The sequence below is a fragment of the Lycorma delicatula genome, chromosome 10 (assembly GCF_047948215.1).
Source record: "Lycorma delicatula isolate Av1 chromosome 10, ASM4794821v1, whole genome shotgun sequence".
Taxonomy (NCBI): domain Eukaryota; kingdom Metazoa; phylum Arthropoda; class Insecta; order Hemiptera; family Fulgoridae; genus Lycorma; species Lycorma delicatula.
In genome coordinates this window covers 5,255,451-5,275,649 of record NC_134464.1, presented here as the reverse complement: position 1 = coordinate 5,275,649, position 20,199 = coordinate 5,255,451, and the positions used below count along the sequence as shown (strand labels likewise).

At 31.2% G+C, this 20,199-nt stretch overlaps 1 protein-coding gene across 1 annotated transcript in view; it reads right to left on the bottom strand.

Annotated features, from left to right (window-relative positions):
- The window catches only part of LOC142331195 (uncharacterized), a 429,195-nt gene that overhangs the window by 47,166 nt on the left and 361,830 nt on the right, over positions 1 to 20,199 (bottom strand). Inside the window, exon 3 of the mRNA XM_075376932.1 lies at positions 10,756 to 10,875. Coding sequence (XP_075233047.1) covers positions 10,756 to 10,875 — 120 coding nt within the window. The remainder of the gene's footprint in view (positions 1 to 10,755; positions 10,876 to 20,199) is intronic.

The following is a 20,199-nucleotide window of genomic DNA, read 5'->3' as shown; positions in this document are numbered from 1 at the left end:
AGATCTCGCAGGCAAAAGTATCTAAGCTCTCACAGTTTTTCTTAAGTGGTCAGAAAAAGGACTGTGAAAAAGAAAATGGGTTTTTGTTGTTTGTTTTTAGCGCTTATCTGCTACGGTTGCAATGGGAAACGCAAGTAACCAAATAGCGCGGGCGAAGCTGCGACGGAGATGCTTGTGTTTATATATATATATATATATATTTGAAACTTTCAAATTATTAATTTGTTATCTATACAGGTCCACTAGAATTTTTAATCGGTCACCATTTTCGTTGACACCTCAGAACAAACTATAAAATAAATATTTCCCCTCTTAAAATTTTTTTATGATTATCGAGATACCAGTGTGCTGGTTTTTTTTTTTTGTTATAACAATCTAATTGTTTTAATTTTTAATGTCTATATAAGATCTGAATATATATATTTAATCTTAGGTTTCATCTAATTTTTTCATTACTTACTATAATATCATACAATACAGTAGAACGCACCATTATCTTAAAAATAATGTTATTTTAGGTTATGATGATTTTATGTAAAACAGCCTTTAAAGATTTTCAGTTTAGATTTTAGTCTTTTTACTGCCTTGTACGAAGTAAAGGAAGTATTGTGATCGCGAAAAATTTCGGTTTTGAAATTTCAACGGAAATATCCATTTTGACCATCCGTAAATCCATTTCGACTAGTTTCGGCGTGACGTCTATACGTACGTATCTATCTCGCATAAATCAAAAACGATTAGCCGTAGTATCTTGAAATTTTGAATTTAGGACTGTTGTAAAATCTTGTTGTACACCTTCCCCCTTTGATTGCAATCGATTGGACCAAAATTGTCCAAAAAAGCCCAAAATCCAAATTGTTTTAGATTACAGCAGTAATAAGCCCTCATCGAGACCTTTTCAACGATATATCATAATCGGTATTTATTTTAATCGGTCCCAGACTTATAGCCAAACAAAATTTTAATTAATGAAATATCTGGATCTTACAAGGAAAAGGCAAAGGCACATCGGTTCAAATCAGACTTCATCTTCTTTTTTTTAATTTAAATATATTGATTTATTAATAATTATTAACATCTGATTGTAATAACAATTTTAATAAAAAAAAAAACAAAAAAATATGAAAAAATATAGAAATTATTAACGATGTAAAATTTTATGTACTTTTCATTTAAAAAAATGTGTATATGTAATTTAATAGGCGTACAAGGAAGTTATGTGGTGTCCACATCAGATTTTTTTAATAAGGATTGAGCTCATAACTCGATTTATGTAAACTCCAGTTTATATAATAATAATTCTTTATACCATAATACATATACAAAAAAGAATGTTTTTACAATATACAGTAACATATAACTATGATAACGGAAAAATATAAAATTAACGTTAATAAACTAATTTACAAAATTTCTCTTAAGTTAATTAAAATCACAATATCCTTAATTACTACTACATTTAAACTAATTTAATTAATTAAACGTAGCGTTAAATGAATTTTCATTAAAAAATTTTAATTCTTAAAAATTAACATTAAATTCTTAAAAAAAAAAAAATCTAAAAACAAAAAAAAATAGTTTAAGAGACTAACAGAAAAACTTAGATTAATGCTTTATTATTTATTACCGTTAATTACTTAAAAAATAAAAGTATATGTACTGAAGATAGGTGCCTCGGCGCAGCTGTGTTGAGGTCACCATCAGTTCTTAAATTAATCAGTTGAGACGGATGCTAATAAGTTTCTCTAATAAAAACACAAAGATTCATTTAATAATTATTTATAACCTAAGAAAATTACACATAATAGAACTTTACCTTCGATGTTTACACGATTACTTACGACTTATTTAACACTTACTTACTCGTAACTTAATTACGATTATTCAATGACTAATAAATTAGTCTCGCTCGATGAAAAATGAAAAATTTAGTTTGTTGATTAAAAATAAATTGAATATCCTGCAACGTCAAAAGCCATAGTCTCAGCCTTTTGGAGAAGATCGGTAGAGAATTTGCGGATGTTATAGAAACTAGAAGTTTATTAAACAACTTTGGGGCACAATAAATGAAGAAGCGCTTATAAGTCTCGTTTTTCTGAAATGGAATAGCTACACTATAAATATGGCATAAACACTATTATTACCCCTCATATAGAATATCCGCAAAACCCGGTAAACATAAATATACTTTGACGGTGAGATTTGCAATGTTTGAAACAGCGGGAAGGATGGTTCAAATCTATTTACTTTAGTCATAATTCTTACGATCTTCTTTTGAGCAATCGTAACAGGATTGAGAGTACCTCCCCAACAGCAAATGCCGTATTGCAATTTTGAATTATTAATCGAATAATATATTGTTTTAAGGACAGAAATTGGACAAATATATTTAAGATAATAGAATTTCCTAAGCGCTGAATTCACGTAACCCTTCATACTAGTTATATGAGCCTTCCAGTTGAGACCCAAATATTTTAGTCGGTCAACCCGCTCTATTCGGATACAGTTAACCACAAAAATTATAATCCAAAAGACAAGGTTTACATTTAAAATAAATATCATCAACTTTAACACGCTTAGACCTAGTACTCGATGTAAAATGAACAAATTTTCCTACTTCTAATCGAGTAGAAGTTTTAGATGCAAAGAGTAAGAAATCTCCGACATACAAAATTTGGAATTTAGTATAATAGTCAAAATATTCACTTCAAAAAATAAGATATCAAAGCAATCTTCAAGTGTATACATAACTACACTTCGTATTAAAGCACGAAAAACAAAATAAAAGCGTTTTCGTGAAGAATAAAAACCGGAGTATTATTCGTCGGTACTTAAAATGCAGTACGCTTGAATTTTTGAACGCGCTGTACAATAATATGTTTAGACGAGCGATAATTTTTCTATTTTTAGATAGAATAAATGTAATAATAATTATTATTTGCTCAATAAAAATAAATAAAATATGAAGTAAGTTTCTTGTAAACGTAATAAAATATAAACTTTATTTAATAAAAAAAGAACGCGATCGAAGATAAGCGATAAAAATAATTCTTATAAAAACATTGGACGTTTAATTTTTAAACTATCATTATATTTCAAATCCAAAAGGGTTAAAGAGGATAATAAAACTACAACGTACAATATAATATATTGACGTAAGAAGATTTTAACTGAAGTCGATATAGATTAAAAACCGTTTAACTTTCTCTTAACGGATGAAACAAAGAAGTTTAACAAAGAAAGATGTTTTATTTTGTCCGACTTACAGCGCCTCAGTCGACCGCAGTAAGGCTCAGTGGTAAATTACAGCTCGTGCTGCACGTTTTTCATTTTATGCCATTACGGTAAATCGATCTATTTTATTACCGATATTTTTATTATTACTAATAGAGTTATTTATTTATTTATAATAGCTAATCAGCTATGTTTAATGTATTATCTTATAATACGAAGTTAACGGTAAGCGAATAAAATATCAAATTTTTTAAATTTAAAATAAATTTTTACCACAAAACGTCAATTTATTTACGAGCGTTTAAATGTATCTTTAAATTTTCTAGTTCTCAACACTACAGCTTGAAAAAGACCATCGCTTGTATTATCGTGTTTTTCAGATTGAGTTTTCATGTTTTCAGTCGCACCGTATAACACATTCACAAAAATTGCGGTAATTTCGTGATAGTTCTTGGACTTTCGTATTTCAAGGGATCGATCGCCGAATACTCAAATAGAGTAGACCGGCGATTCTTATCGTTTGCGGGTTTTATAGCCAGTAGATTTTCAGGTACGCTTGCATTCCGTCGTTATTATTATTATCCTGTCAGAAGCATCGTTTGAAACTAAATCTAAATTAAATCAAAAGATTTCGTCGGAAAGTTTAAATCGAACTAAATTATGTTGAAAAAAACAATTTACGTCAAACATTAAACTGTGAGAACGCGAAAACAAGTACAACGTTTCACAGATCACAGGCACTTAAACAATAGCGCACCGAAATTAGCGACGTCAAGTACGTTCTTTGTCGCCTCAAGCGGTTCCTTATATGCTGTAGTCGAGTATCGCCGCAGCTCATTATTACACTCCGTCGATTATTCTTCAACGTCGAAGTAGTTTCTACAAAACTCTACATCCAAACTTCAACGCACGAACCGATGAACCGCATCGCTCTGACGGATAATAAATTAAAATCGTATCGATCGATGTGCAGCCGTAAAAACTATAGCCGTTTTTTTCAATACTTCGATCACAAACGAATGCTGTTCACCTGTTCGATGTTCCATCGTAATTAAATAATACAGAAAACCCAAACGTAACCGGAAATAAACAATATTTGTGATCACCGTTTCAGTGGCTCGCCCGTTATTAAATCCAAATATTAATATAATAACAATTTAAATGTTATATTAAATACTATTTGCTGAAAAAAATTACCGGATGAAAAATAATTATTAAAATTTAATACGATACGGAAACTAAAAGATGACGTTTTACAATCGTATTTTACACCGTGACTTTGCACTTTTCGTACGATGCGACTTTAAATATAAGATCTAAAATAAATAATTGTGAACGGAGAAAAAATCCGGGTAGAATTTAGAAGTTATTAACGATTTCTAACGACAATGTGTTTTCAACTAGAATTTAAATTTAACGAAATATTTAGCGTACGAAATAAATTTTAGTTAAAAATAAATAAATAGCAGCGTATTAAATCTACTTAATTTACCGTTACGTTACAAAAAAATAAACTCCGCAAAAATTAACAGATTAGCTACATTTTAACTAGGTTTTTAGCTACGTTTTAACTAGAAGTTTATTAAATCTGCGAATTTGTTTCTTGATTTTTGACTAAACCAAAAGGACTTTGAGTAAATCGAATCGCAGGACAACAATGTCGTTGTTGCAATCAACAACTGTTTGTCGGTACGAGAATAGCATTTTTGGTCTTTGAAAGAGTCGACTGAGTAATGATATGGGCGCATAGTATAATTGAAGGTATGCGAAGAGTTTCTGTGAAACCTTCGGTATTAGAGAAAGGGACAGGAATCGCGTTTCCACAAATCGGATAATTTGACAGTCGAGGATTTTAAGTTACGATAGCGGGCCGTGGTCGGAAGGAAGACGTACGAAGTCGATAGTAAGATATGAGAAGCGTAAATACACTGATGGAAACGTTCGCATCGGCGGCATCCTGACAGAGACCAAACCGATGATCGAGACGTGTTATCGGGTCACCAGGACCTCCGGTAAAGCCCGTCGGAGCTACGAACGGTGGGGAGGGGGTGGACGACCGGGATCGTCACAAGGCGGATGTCTCTCTCCACGGGAGTCAGCGTGTTGATAAACGTTTTATTTTCGGCACTAAATTTAAAAAAGAAAACGACGTAATGAAAAATCAATTTAGCATATGGCAATAGAGGTATTAAATATATATTATATATTTTTAAATTATTGAAAATACTCGCGCGGGTTAATGCGATGTACAGCAGCAAAAATAGACAACAGAAAAATAAAAATGAGAAACAAACATTAAAGGAATATTCAGTATTAAATAGATCGATAAAGTTCTAAATGAAGCGATTTTAAGACAAATAGGTAAAAAAGAAAACTGCGTCATATTACACTTATAGACAAAGACAATTGTAATGTTTCTTCTAAGTGTGATACCCTTTTTTGAATTGCTTTTTTGCGTACATTACAAATCTGTAAATACAAGTTTTCTATCGCCCTTAGTTTTAAATGAATTACGCTTCAAAACAAATTAAGGGAAAATATAGTTAAAATCTGAAAAATTTATAATTTTGCACGGCCGTACCTGTGTTAGAATGATTTCGCTGACGCTTTTATTTTATAAATAGCCTCAGTCACATCCAAAATTAATGTCCAACAGTAATCGGCTAGCATGTTAGCATTCCATTTCCCTTTATAGCGGCTATCCATCACCAAAATGTCTCGATGAAAACGTTCACCGTGATCGTCACTTACATCTCCGAGGTTGTCCGCGAAAAAATCCAGATGTGAGTGGAGGAAATGTATTTTCAAAGACATATTACATAGCGTATTATATTTCCCACAGCTCTGTATGAAATAAGAAGTCGATTAAAATATCGTGGTAATTGTCGGATCTTTGTTTGCCGAGAAAAGTTTTGCAAACGTATTTAAATGAAGCGCAAGCTGCACTACTTTCTACATAATTTAACATCGAGTTAAATACATCATCTTTGACCGACTCTTATTTGAGGACCAACAAATATTTCTTTCACTTCTATTCGGAAACTTCTTCCTGATGTACAAAAATCCGGGTTCATGAATAATATTTTTCCCGTTCGGAGTTAAGTTGTCTCGTTTCTTGCACTCTTTGGTAACATAATGTTTATCCCTAGCTCGGCAGTCCCGTTCGCAAACAAAACACATGTACTTCTTTTTTCCTGCTTAGCCTCCGATAACGCCCGTTCAGATAATACTTTAGAGGATGAATGAGGATGATATGTACGAGTTTAAACGAATTGAAGTCTTGTACATTCTCAGTTCGACCGTTCCTAAGATGTCTGGTTAATTGAAACCCAACCGCCAAAGAACACCGGTATCCACGATCTAGTACTCAAATCCGTGTAAAAATAACTGGCTTTACTAGGACTTGAACGCTGGAATTCTCGACTTCAAATCAGCTGATTTGGGAAGACGCGTTCACCACTAGACCAACCCGGTGGGTTAAACAAAAACACATGTACTTAGTACAGCCTAAGAACCGCACGCCTAACAAAATAGCTGCACCTTTCAAATCACCACATATGTTCCAGCTATGTTTTTTGTAATTTATTTTTTCAAGAACGTCTTTCATCACATCGTATGTCTCTTTTAAATTAATACCATAAGCGATCGGTATCGAAGGAAATTTGTTACTGTTGTGTAGTAGAACCACTTTTAAACTATACTTGGGCGAATCTGTGAAAAGGAGCCGGTCCTCAGGTTTATGAACTTCTCCAAAGTGCAACATAAACTCATCAATATTTGTACAATAAATTAAATTATTTTAATCAATAAATTACTGAGAAAGTTCTTTTTGTCGGCTTTAAAAGCCCGACATTTTTGAATTTTTTTAAAGTAAATTCCAACCTTGCAGTCTTGATCCTAACAGTTCAGTTTGATTTTTTGATAAATTAAATCTCTAACCAAGTCATTTAATCCACCTTGTGATATACGATGTAGCTTATTGGAAGATAATTCAAAATCAAAATCATTGTCGTCTTCTTCAGTACCGACCGATTTCTTCATCGCTGGTTTCGAAACGTACATTTACAGGCGGCTCAGGAACTGGAATAATTTCACTGTGAGGTACAGTGAAATTATTCACTGAGCCACCTGTGACACACAGAAGAGAAATCCAGACGCACTTATAAACAAACGTAACAATCGGTTACATGATCCTTCGGTTCGCGCCAAACCATAGGTACACCAAATGGCAAAGCCTTCCGCGTACCTTTCAGCGGTCCTCTTAAATATACAAAACAATTAGTGCATACTTTATGAGAAGCCCACGTCTTATCCTGATCACCAATTTTACACTGGAAGTGCAAACGATATACTTTTAATTAAAGGTGTATTGTTTTTTCTACTTGATTTTACGGTAAACTCACCACATACATAACGAAAGCCATCAACATAACTAACACAATCTCGGGGCATTACGACACTGCACTGTTAACAAACTTAAAAAAGCAATAAAACTAAATAAAATTAATTCATTCCTAAATCCAATGCTTAATAAAAACAACACAGCTGTGTTTTCAGCTACATGTTTTGACCTGCACAGACATGATCGATCTTGTCCTGAAGGCTCACTCTTCAGCATTAGATATGATGTCAATATGCGACTATGATATGATTTAATTCTTTATTTAGTATTGTTTAGTTATAGCTTAAAAATTACGTTACCAAAGTTAAAAAATAAAAAATGAAGTAACAAAATACAATATAGGCGCTTAAAATGCTAATTATACGTTAAAAAATGAAAAACTCCTTAAATTAAAATTTAAAGATTTTTCAAAAGAGGAGGACGATATAAAGATTTTGAGTTCATATTCGTTTTCAACAGCAAATTAAAATCATGTATCGCGTGTTAGGAAACAAAAATTATCAGTGAAAATTTATCGGTGTAATTAATAAACTAAATATTATGTTCGATCGCGTTTAAAGATAAATAAGTCGGAAAAGGATCGTCAGAGTTTTATTCAGTGTAGTTACTGCTTACTTCTGAGAGCAATTACACTACCGATAAATAAATATATAAATTCTCCTCCGTGCAGGGAGGCGGATGACTTTAATTTAAAATTTCCACTTTTTTTAACGATCCGCTGAACTAAATCGTATAACAAATCATTTTTAAGAAACTTCAAAACGTTTTTAAATAGCCTTTGCGGTCATCCTCAGTGACCGGTTAGATAATGCGGTATGTATTATTTGAACGAGTCTGTTTTTACCACTCTTATATTAACTCGCTCTTGAACTACGTATGAGAGATTCACGGTACGGAACCTTTCAGTCGAATTTTGAAGTACTTCCGCTTATCCATTCGTTGTAAAAGTTTGCATACAGGTTTGCTCCTGATGACAACACATTTTAGCAATATTTTCAAGTCGCTATGATGCTAAGTTGCTAAGTGAAAAAGCGGCCCTTGAACTTATGCAATCTCGTTTACATAATGAAAGATAACCTAGCCTGTTTCGGTAAGTTTGGATCTAAAGTTCGCAACGTTTAAAATAAAAAAATTTACCTACTATAACAACCGACTGAAGCTAAATGATAAAACGCTATTAGTTTTACGAACAAGTCAGACATATATTAGGGTGTACAGTTGCTACAAGAAATTCTATACAATAGCGACCGAAGTTTTGCGAAAATAGTACTTTTTAACCGGATCCGATTTTCGAACAAAAATTTCAAATATCTCGAAAACGGTCGGTCCTAGAGCTCTGAAAATGTTTTCCAACCCCGCCCCTCAACGGCTCTAGTCGGCTCCCAGTGCTACCCGTCGAAAGATAATATTTTCAAGCGCCCCCGTGGCGCCGTTCGGAAATCGGGGAGGGGGTGCCACCGTAATATAACGAGCAGCCGCTCGTCCGATTTTCACGAACGATTCAAACGGCGTATGTTGATACATACGCCGTAATCAAGCGCTAATCGTTTAACGCATAGGGTACACTCTTGATCGACCGGATCTTGGTTATCCGGAAATTAAATCGTTTAACCCTATTGTTTGATTGCACTCGCCTGCCGTAAAACGTATCGATCCGATCTTTCGCTAAATACATTCAAACCTGTGCGTTAGCGCAGCTGTAAAGTATAAACTTATGAAGACTAAAAAGTAGCAAATAAAAGATAAATAAAAAACACTTTTTAAAAACCACTCTTAAATTAAACGCACTAAAAAGTAGAAAATAAAAAATATGTAAAAAGTTTTTTTAAAACAACACATAAATTAAACGCACTAAAAGGTAAAAAAGTAAAAAGTGTGGATGAGTGAGTGAGTGTGCGTGTGCGTGTACCTGTGCGCGTAGATATATATATGTGTGTGTGTGTATGTGAGCATCGAGTATTAAAGTTATCGATGTTAGTGGATTTGTAATCAGCGTCTATGATGTGATTAGCAAATGTTGCTGTTTGAGAGCTTTTTTAATTGTTCATTGTATCAACTGTAACCTGTTTGACTTGCAGAACATTGCGTAATCGAAACAATTTAGTTATTATTTTTTATATATTCCAGGGACGTATTTGTTTGCTTAGCGATTGTGTTCTGTTATTTTGAAGTACTTTATTTTTTTAAGTTTTATTACATAATTTGGTCGGGAGTAACGTTAACAAAATATAAATTTCAAATCCGTCAAATCTCAAGAGGTTTTTGGCATCGATAATAAGTCTTCGCCATTTCTCTCTCTCTCGCGCCATTATTTTTTTTGTTTTTTGCTAAAATTTTCTTAAAATTGCTTTGAACACGATTCAGCCGTCTTAATTTTGGTCTTCCTAATAACGTGATTACTTATAATTCCAGTACAATGCTACATTCACCGGTTTGTCTTCCAAATATACCTCGTCCAAACCACTGTAATCGACTAATTTTAACTACCGCTCTTACATACGAGTCGTTATATTTATTTCTTAATTTTCTTTATTACCTCTTTTTCTGCACGTTATATTTTCTAGGACCGCACCGAAGAAATTTATCAGGACTAGTTGTTTCTCTTGTCTTTTAGTAAACGCGCAGTTTTCATAATCGTAGATTACAAAAGCTTCTATGAATACTAATCACCACAGTATCAATGAAACTGTAGTTTAGAAGTATATTTTCAATTGGTTTTCTCGAATGTATACGTGTGTTGTGTGCATGCTCGCGAGTGTGTGTGCGCTCGCACTCGCTTGCGCGTACACACATAAATATGTTATAGAACATTATCAAAATTGTAAAAAAGATTTGAAAAACATACTTTCCAAAAAATATATAAATAGAATTTACAATTTTGGTGAACTTTGAACTTGAGAGACGTGAAGAAGGGACAAAATTTCATTTTCTATAGCTTCATTGATTCAATAACAAAAAAAAGTTCAACAATTTTACAATTAATAGGGCGTTATAGGACTATTTAACTACCTTTAAATTACTATAACAGAAAGTCTGTTTATAATATTTTACATTACAATTTTTAATTTACAATAATATAGTAAATAATAATAATACTATTAATTAATGAATTCACTTACAGGTGGATGTTCAGGCAATCCGGTCATCATTGTGTTTTCCACGTTGCCACCACCATTGAGAGAGACTGCAGATTGAGGAGGAGTTTGGCCGCGCGGAGGAGGTATCTTGTTACGATAAGACTGAAACAGAAATAAGAGTACAAAATAAAGTAACTATAAAACAATAAGAAAAGAAAAATAAGAATAAGAAAAATTTATTTATCAAAAATAAAAAATTTACTGTCACCAAAAATATTAATACTAATCGCTGATATTTTCGCCGACTTATTTGAAGATTATTAAACTCATTTTAAGATAAAGTCGAAAACATTTAGAATATTTACTGTAAACATATTTATAAACATTTATTTGTTTATTTCTTTATTCCTATTTATTATTTGTATTAGGATAATACATTTTGTATTAATTCACTTCGCTTTTTCTTTACCCTATGCAATTCGACTTCGTTAGTGAAATTTCAAGCCTCATAAAAACTTAAAATATACCGTTATTTTTATAACTCGACTTTGCGATCTTGTAAATTGTATTTTACAAATATCACTTTGTCTCCGTTATAATAATAGTTACTCACGAGTTCTACACAAACTTCTTGATTCGACTTATCAAATGGAGCGACAAACTATATATTTCGTTACTTATAAAAATCAACATTCCTGACTGAAATAATTGTTAATTAAAAAAACAGGTAGTAACCGGAAAATTTTCGGGGTAAAAACATCCAGACCGGGTGAGATCGGGTGAGACTAGAAAAGAATATTAACCGGTCGTTTTATAAGAAATAATTTTAGGCGTAAAGATGAGTTAGTCGTCAGAAAAGGGTGCTTTTTTATTTTTCTATTTTAAATAAAAATTTCAATAATATAAAAAAATCGGATCGATCGAATAAAAAAGAAACCGATAAAACTAGCATCACAAAATTCACAAAACCTTATAGAATGACCAAATATATATATAAAACAAGAACGGGGTAACCGAGGCGTAACACAACGGGAAGACCTGTGGTATTGTAAGCGACCGAATGGACGACCGCAGACTGGAAAACTACTAACGTAAAATATTGAGAAAAATATCAGGACCCAGAAAAAAAGAAGACGGTCGGAAACTCTGAAACTACGAAAAAACGATGAGCTTTACCGAACGGGTTTAGGAAATTCAAACTTGCCTTCCACGGACATCGTTAAGAATGGACAAAAACAGACCGACCGCAGAAACTATGAAAAGACGACTACGAAGCGGTTCAAAGAAAATCTAAAAGAAGAAAATACAGAAATACACGAAATCTCTGATAAATATACGTACAGATAAGAACTCAAAACGTATGAAAGATTCCAAAAGAAAAAAAACAGGAACAGAATGGACCCGGCAAAAGCGAAAAGAACATTATCGCAAAATGAAAAAGTACTCGGAGCAAAATAAATGACTTTCCGTTAAGCGAAACTACTTATCGTGGTCCTTCGGAGACCAATGTCGATTTAAAAAAAGAAAAGAAAATCGGATAGGTTAATAGAAAAATGACAAGACGCCACGAATAGCGTAATGCATGTATTACAGATAAAATTCAATTTCTTTCACCGTAATAATTTTCTATTGACCGAGTTAACAACTATTATTATATAAATTTTTTAAAAAATGTTTGCAATAGCGCTCGAAAAAAAAAAACCAAAAGTCCATAATAAATAATTATTAATTTTTCTTAACCTATTTAATTTTTTTGAAACGACTGAAAAACCCGGTAACCGTGACAGTTACAACAAAAAATATGATGTCTTGTTCATTTGTCCGTATAATCGTGGATTATATCACAAGCTGTTCATTATCAGAATTTTCAGTGAAAAAAATCATCGGACGTATAAAGAGCAGGAAAAGGCTAAAAAAATTTACGCAACGCCTAGGTACTCGTATAAGTCGCTTCCTGTGGGGTAAGTCTTCGTAAATAGCGACTCGACAAATGTACAATTCGGATCTGATTTAAATAACTCTTGATGGTCCTTGGACCACCTTTTTTAAAAAATATATGACATTAAATAAATTTTTATAAGATGTCTCGAAGTAAACAGTTTCACAGCTCAAAAAAAAATGGCTAACGTCGATTCAGGCCCTTTATAGGGATGCATAACCAAAAGAATCCTATAATATTTTTTTAAGTCGCAAATTTTTTTTTAAGTATAAACCAAAAGAACGAAAGAATTCACGCTAACGAGGCTTTCGTTAAAAAATATGAAATTCTCGCAAGCGTTTTAGGTAAATTCAAAAAAAATCTCGCCTGCCCTTTTTAGCAAAGATAACTTATCTCTACTAAGAATTTATACCGCAGTAGGTTTTAAGGCATCCTGTTAATGGAATTCAAACATCCCTGCATTTTTTGCGAATGGAGGAAGTCGGGGATTTAAATTGATGACGACGAAGAACTGTTGTAATTCTTTCGTTCAGAAGATTCTCATAATAATTCGTAACGTTTTTTGATTTGAGAGCGGAATAGCAAGCGATCAAATTTTACGATATTTTTGAAAATTTACTTCTAAGATAATCTACGTCAAACTTTAGAAATTCTCTAAGGATTTACGACTTAAACTGATACTACCGCTTTTTCAAAAAGAAGAATTCGATTTATCTTATTATAAATATAGATAATTTAAAACAATTTTTCCGATGTCGTTCATTTTACTAATAACATTTTCATATCGGTTAATAATACGAAAAAAAATTGATGTGGACACCAATGGACTTCCTTGTACGCCTATTATATTACATATACACATTTTTTGCCGACTTCATTTAAACTTATTTCATTTGAGTAAGATACAATTTTCCAATTCTTTAATAAATTGGTCAGTTATATAATCGCATTGTGGTGGACGCCACATTGCATCACATTTTTTTGTGGTGTCCGTATCGGCATTTTGTATTAGTTTACATATTAATTTTGTTTCGCGTCGCTCAACTAGTTGCGTGGTGCGAGTGAGAACGTGTCGGATTCATAACCGTGCACACATCGGTTCGAATCCGACTTCATATACGTATATATTTTTAACTTTTTTTTTTTTTTACTTCCTTGTACGAAGTAAAGGAAGTATTGTGATCGCGACAAATTTCGGTTTTCAGATTTCAACGGAAATATCAATTTTGACTACCCCTGAATCCATTTTGACTAGTTTCGGCGTGACATCTTTGCGTAAGTAAATACGTATTTATCTCGCATAAATCAAAAACGACTAGCCGTAGAATGTTGAAATGTTGAATTTAGGACTGTTGTAATAATATCTAATTGTGCACCTCCTCTTTTGATTGTGATCGATTAAACCAAAAGTGTCCAAAAAAGCCCAAAATTAAAAAAAAATTGGATTTTGGGCTTTTTCTTAACTGCAGTAATAAGCCGTCATTGAGTGATTTTCAACGATAAATCATAAGCGGTACTTATTATCATCGGTTCCAGAGTTATAGCTAAATAAAATTTTAAGTAATGAAATATTTGGATCTTACAAGGGGAAGGCACATCGGTTCGAATCAACTTCATCTCCTTTTTTTTTTAACTTTTTTTTAAATTTAAATATATTGATTTATTAACAATTATTAACCTCTGATTGTAAAAAAAAAAAAAAAAAAAAAAAAAATACAATACATAACATTCAATAATAACAATGATATATATATATGAAAATTATCAGAAGTTATTAATGAAATAAAATTTTATGTACGTTTCATTTTAAAAAATGTGGAAATTATTTTTGGTTCGTACCAAAAAGCACGCGATGGTATGAACCATTTTTAAGTCCATGTTTGTAAATTTTCCCGTGCTTTAGAATTTTTGAAATAAAAGGAATTATTTAGTTTCGAATGATCCTTAACGGGTTATAAGTTTTTATCAATCGTAAGGAAAATAAGTTGTGTTAAGGTTATCAAAACTTATAAAATTTCGTTACTTCACAAAAAAAGCCGTTGTTTTTCAATATTTTTTGGGTGCGGATTGGTATATTTATAATATTTAATACATATTATTTAATATATAAAATACGTCGGTTAGTAGAATACAAGGCCATCTTAAAAATAAATTTAATTGTAGAAAGTGTAGGGAGGAAATCCACTTAATAAAAAAAATATATATAATCTAAATATTTTTATTTATTTATTTATTTTTTTAACTACTCTAACATTCATAAATATAAATAAAAATATCGATAATTATATCTTTACACAAACATCCTATTTCGTCATAAATGCTGATAAATAAATTACTGACAATAAAAATATTAATGTTAAAACAATAAGAATTACATTTTTATCGGTTAATTTAAACCAATAACAATTAATATTAAAAATTATTTTATTTATAAAAATTTTAATTTATTTCTAAAAAAAATAGTCGTATTTATTTACTAGAATGGTAATATATTAAAAATTACATTGCGTTCACAGCAAAAAAAAAAAATAATATAACTGTAAAGTCCGATAAGAAATTAATTGACCATGAGATGCGCAAAACGACTAATTAAGAGAGAAACTCTTTTATTAAACATTACCGGCGTACTAAAAAATACAATTAATTATAATTTGTATTTTGTTGATATCACCGGCTTCTCGATTATTTCTACGTTTAACATCCCTTTGAAATGTACGTTTAGTTTTAATGCTTCTAATAAAAGTTTTTTTCTAAAATAGTTTTGTTTTTAGCTAATTAAGAGTGCAGTATTACGTACTGTAAGTATCGTAAAATATACGTTTTTTTATTTATGAAATATTTAATAAATATATTATTTTCGATTTAAGTTTCACTTTTATATAATTTCAAAACTTTTCTTGCCGGTCGAATTAAGCCAGCGTATGCAACGAATCGTTTGCCGACAGAAAACCAAACGATAATTCGTTTTGTTTTTACGGGTGTCATGCACATAAAGCGAGATAATATTATACGGTTAATCTTTACAGTGAACAAAGTACGAGTAGATGTCACTTGTGAGGCGAGTCTGCATTTTGGTAGGATAGACATGCTAACGTGTAATTTTTATTTGGTTCGGTAAGAAGGAAACAACCACCTCATTCCTCACTTTCCTCTAGTGAGCATTTTTTTACTCTTAAAAACTGTTATCTTGTTCTTGAATGTGATGTGTAGGTGTATCTTCACACACACTCGCGCGCGCGCGCACCAACATATAATTTTTTCTATTTTATATAATTATTTTTTCCAAATGCGCCATATTCAAACCGACTGTTTCTAAATACGTAATCAACAAAATCGAAATCGCTCGACCGGCAATTCTTTTCTATTAATTATCTTTAAATTAAAATGAAGCTTTTTCCAATATTCGTAAAAAAATAAACATTTCAAGAATTACTTATATTTTTTCTTCGAATATCTGAAAATTTTTTACGTTTAAAATAAAAATAAAGAATATATACACCGTAAAATACTATTAAATAATACATGTTTCGTAAAATTCTAAAAATAAATTTAAAAATTCTTGACGAGAAATAATTTTTATCGAATACATACGGTGAAAAAAATTCATTCAAAACGATCAGAATTTAAAGAACAAACAAAGCGTTGCCATTGTTAATGATGTTAACGAAACTGTTTACTCTGGCCTAGATAGAAAAATAATAAAAATAAATTAACATACATATACACAGCATTGACACGCCGCAATATTATTCACTTTTGACTTGATTACTACTGTATATATATATGTATGTATACTAGTACGATAAAAGATTAAAATTCAGATTCCAATAAAACACAAAACAAATTTTAACGACACGAATGTTTCAAAATTAGGTTAAAAATAGAAATACTAAATATAAAACTAATATTTCAAATAATTTTTAAAAAATATTCAGTACTAAAATCAACAAGTATAACTAATAATAATTTAAGAAAAAAAAAACACCGTAAAATTCAGTAAAAAAGAAAAAATCTTAAATCAAAGTCCAGTAAATTTTTAATGTAATTTGAAATTTTTCTAAATATGCAACCGAACATAAAATAAGTCTTCTGAAGTCTTCTTCCATCGCATCAGATCAAGACTTTTATAGGTCCTGGTATTTTCAAAACGGATCTAAACCTACAGAACCCGAAAACGACACGGAAGAGAAGATACAGAAAATCGACGAATGAAACGAATGATAAGTGCAAGACGAATGTACGTCTTGTATTTCAGTTCAAGACAAACAAAACCATCCGAAGGAGCAGCTTAACGGTTTTCTTCAATCAGCAGAAGACTATCCCGTATACAGTCTAAAAGATGTAAAAATATTTACCTACATAGAATGGAAACGGTACAAAATTAATATAACGTTGACCTAACGCACAAAAAATGCTACAATAATAATAATAATTTTTTCTCTAAAAATTAAACAACCAATCCAGAACCCTATTAAGACTTCTTGGAGAAAAATGAAGACCCTCATTCGGGATATAGACATATCAATATCTGCGACTCGACTATCTTTACGGTTCAAACCGTCTAACATAAGGAAAGGGTCTTATACAGAGTTGAAAAAATAGATTAGAGAAATAATTTCAAGGTTATAAAACATTCGAACGTATTAAAAAGGAAATAAGATCGATGCAATCATCAGAGGGCTGAACATACTGAACGAAGATACACAATGGTGACCGCTATAAAAAAAAAGTACGATGAGAAACTGAATGCTTTTTTAGAAGGTTATCTAGGTACACTAAGGGTAGGATCTTTATGTTAACCTGAATTCTAAATTCTTTGTCTATTTCATTATTTTTATTTTTATCAGTATCGTAAATCAGTAGTTCTTTTTGGAACGATGGAAAAATGTTTCATTTTTCTGTTTTGATTTAAATTACCGTCTATCCGAAAGAGATTACAGCGACCAAAGGATATTTAAAATTAATTAGCATCATTATTATTACTGTTATTATCTTTTTAACTGAATGTCCGTGGTCAACAGACAAATTATAAAAAGAATTATTAAATTGCATAAAAAAAATAACGTTTTAAAAGATCGTTTATGTTAGAGAGGTCGACAATTTTCTCCCTAAAAACTGAAAACCGATATCTTTTATTCGTTGAAATTATTACAGAAACTTTTTTATTTTTATTAAACGTTTCTAGATATATTTTATAAATAAATAAAAGTAATCAACGGTCTTGCAAACGAATGAAAACATTAGGGCAACCCGATTTTTAAATAATTACTTTTAAGTTATATTTATGGTAAATTCTAAACTTACATTCTGAAATTTATTTAGCGATAAATTTGGAAATTTGAATAAAAATTATTTATACCAAACAGAGAATCCGATATTTTTAATTTATCTCATTTTTATTTGTCGTCTGTTTACATCGCACCATTTTATCGGGTGGCGTATAACAGAAACCTTCTGTGTAAAAACACACACGCACACAAACACATGAACATTATTTTTTACTGCACTCGTTATATTATAGTTGTGCTGCATAGTCGTGAATAATATCAGGTTAGTATGACGGGTGATTAGAGAACCTCAATCGGTTTTCGGAAAATAATAACATTTTATCTTTAATTATTATTTCTATTTTAATCGGAAATAGGAAAGATCCGTTCCTAGTAAGGGGAAAAATACCAACAGGTCATTACGCTTATAACACAGCTACTAGACAAAAAACAGAAGGCAAGTATCCGATCATCTTCGCTATGAACTCAGCAAAGACCTATTTCGATCAAAAATACTAATGACTAGGAAGAAGGAAAAAACGAAAAGGATATTAGGCGGCTTTAGAGAAAGAATGATCTAACCGCGGATGAAACACGAGATGCAAACGACTTGCATTTAAAGGAGAGATCTTGGATTCGCGTTCTACCGATCTAACGCTACAAATTCTACAGAAAACAACGTAAAGGAAAAGAACAAAAGTGAAATGGGAAATGGACAAATAATGTATATGGAAAGAATCGCTAGAAGAGATAAATCGTAGAAAAATTAGATAAATAATAATCGGACGTAAAAAATTACTTTAATATTTTACGTAGTCTTTTAATCTCTTACTTTTAATCGTTATTTTTTTTTTATTATTTATTCTCTACGACACTTTTCTCTTATAACACTTAAGATAGTTGGTTTTTTTTTCATCCGAGGTAGGGGAACAGCATTAACGAATTAAAATGTAAGAAAAAAAGAAATCGTCTTTCCTCCGTACGAGAAATAGTTCCAAAAGGAAAAGTCTGGACTCATTAACTAAATTATCTGACGTCTAGAAGTATACGCCGAACAAAGATTTAATCGTATCTCCATCAGAAAGAATACTTGGGTGATAAACGCATATTTTGTTTTTTATTTTCAAAACAGTAGAGAAACATTTTTAAAAATATTAACGGTTTAAAAATATATTAACAATCGCAACGCCTTTTTTTCTAACTACGGTTTTGGATTCATATTAACAACCGTTAGAAAATCGCACCAAAACTAATATTATTGTTCGTAGTGATGTATATGCGTGCGTGGACGTGAAATTTTTTACGCGTACATGCAGCCGTACGAGAATTAATGTAATAAAAATAACCGATTATAATTATTATTCGGTGCTGTATAGCTGAACTACAAAATATTAAAAAATTTTATAGGTGTAATGATAAATTGTTAACAGAGATATACGATAAAGCACACCCGTTTTAAAATGTGAACGTGCGTGTACGAGTATTTATGCGTATACATTACTATTTGTAGTAAATCGTGTAGTAAAAATGATAAGAACCATTATCATCGACGCTCGAGTCATAAATACACACAACCTCCAACAACTACGAGAGCGCTTATTAATTGATAAGATAATACCCAAAGCATTATCTTTTTACTGACGAATTTAAAAATAATACATAATATACAATTACACACATAAATACTAACGATTATATCGAACCGTTATAGCGGCTCATTATTCTACGATGTAATATATTACCGTAAAAAGTTATAAAATTTGTAGACAGAAAATCAAAATGAACGATCCTTCAACTACAAATTAAATTATTAAAAAATAGCATACCGAATCGTATAAATTTCTACATCCGTATTAAAATTTTGATCTGCTACCGCGGTGTTAGCGTAATCCATAATTAAGAAGACCTTTCTTTATACTTAATCCTTTCTTTTCAAAAAAAAAAAAAACAGACTGCTAAGAATGATTTTGATTTTTTCTAAAGGATAATAAAAAAAAATCTTTTTCATTTTCTTCTGAAAAACAATCGAAGAGTTTTCCTTTGAATCTAATAAACGAGAATAAGTGTAAATAAAATTAGGATTATCAGAAGAAAGTACCTTAATATCTATCGGTAGATTTTATCTTTATCGCATCCGTGTACCGTCTTACTTTTTATAATCTCCATTTATAAACGACGATACGACTCGTATCATTTATTGCAGCAGAAAGATCGTAAACGATGCGTGCGATAAGCATGTAAAACAGACTTTTGTGGTTTTTACTCCGGGTTTTAACTATT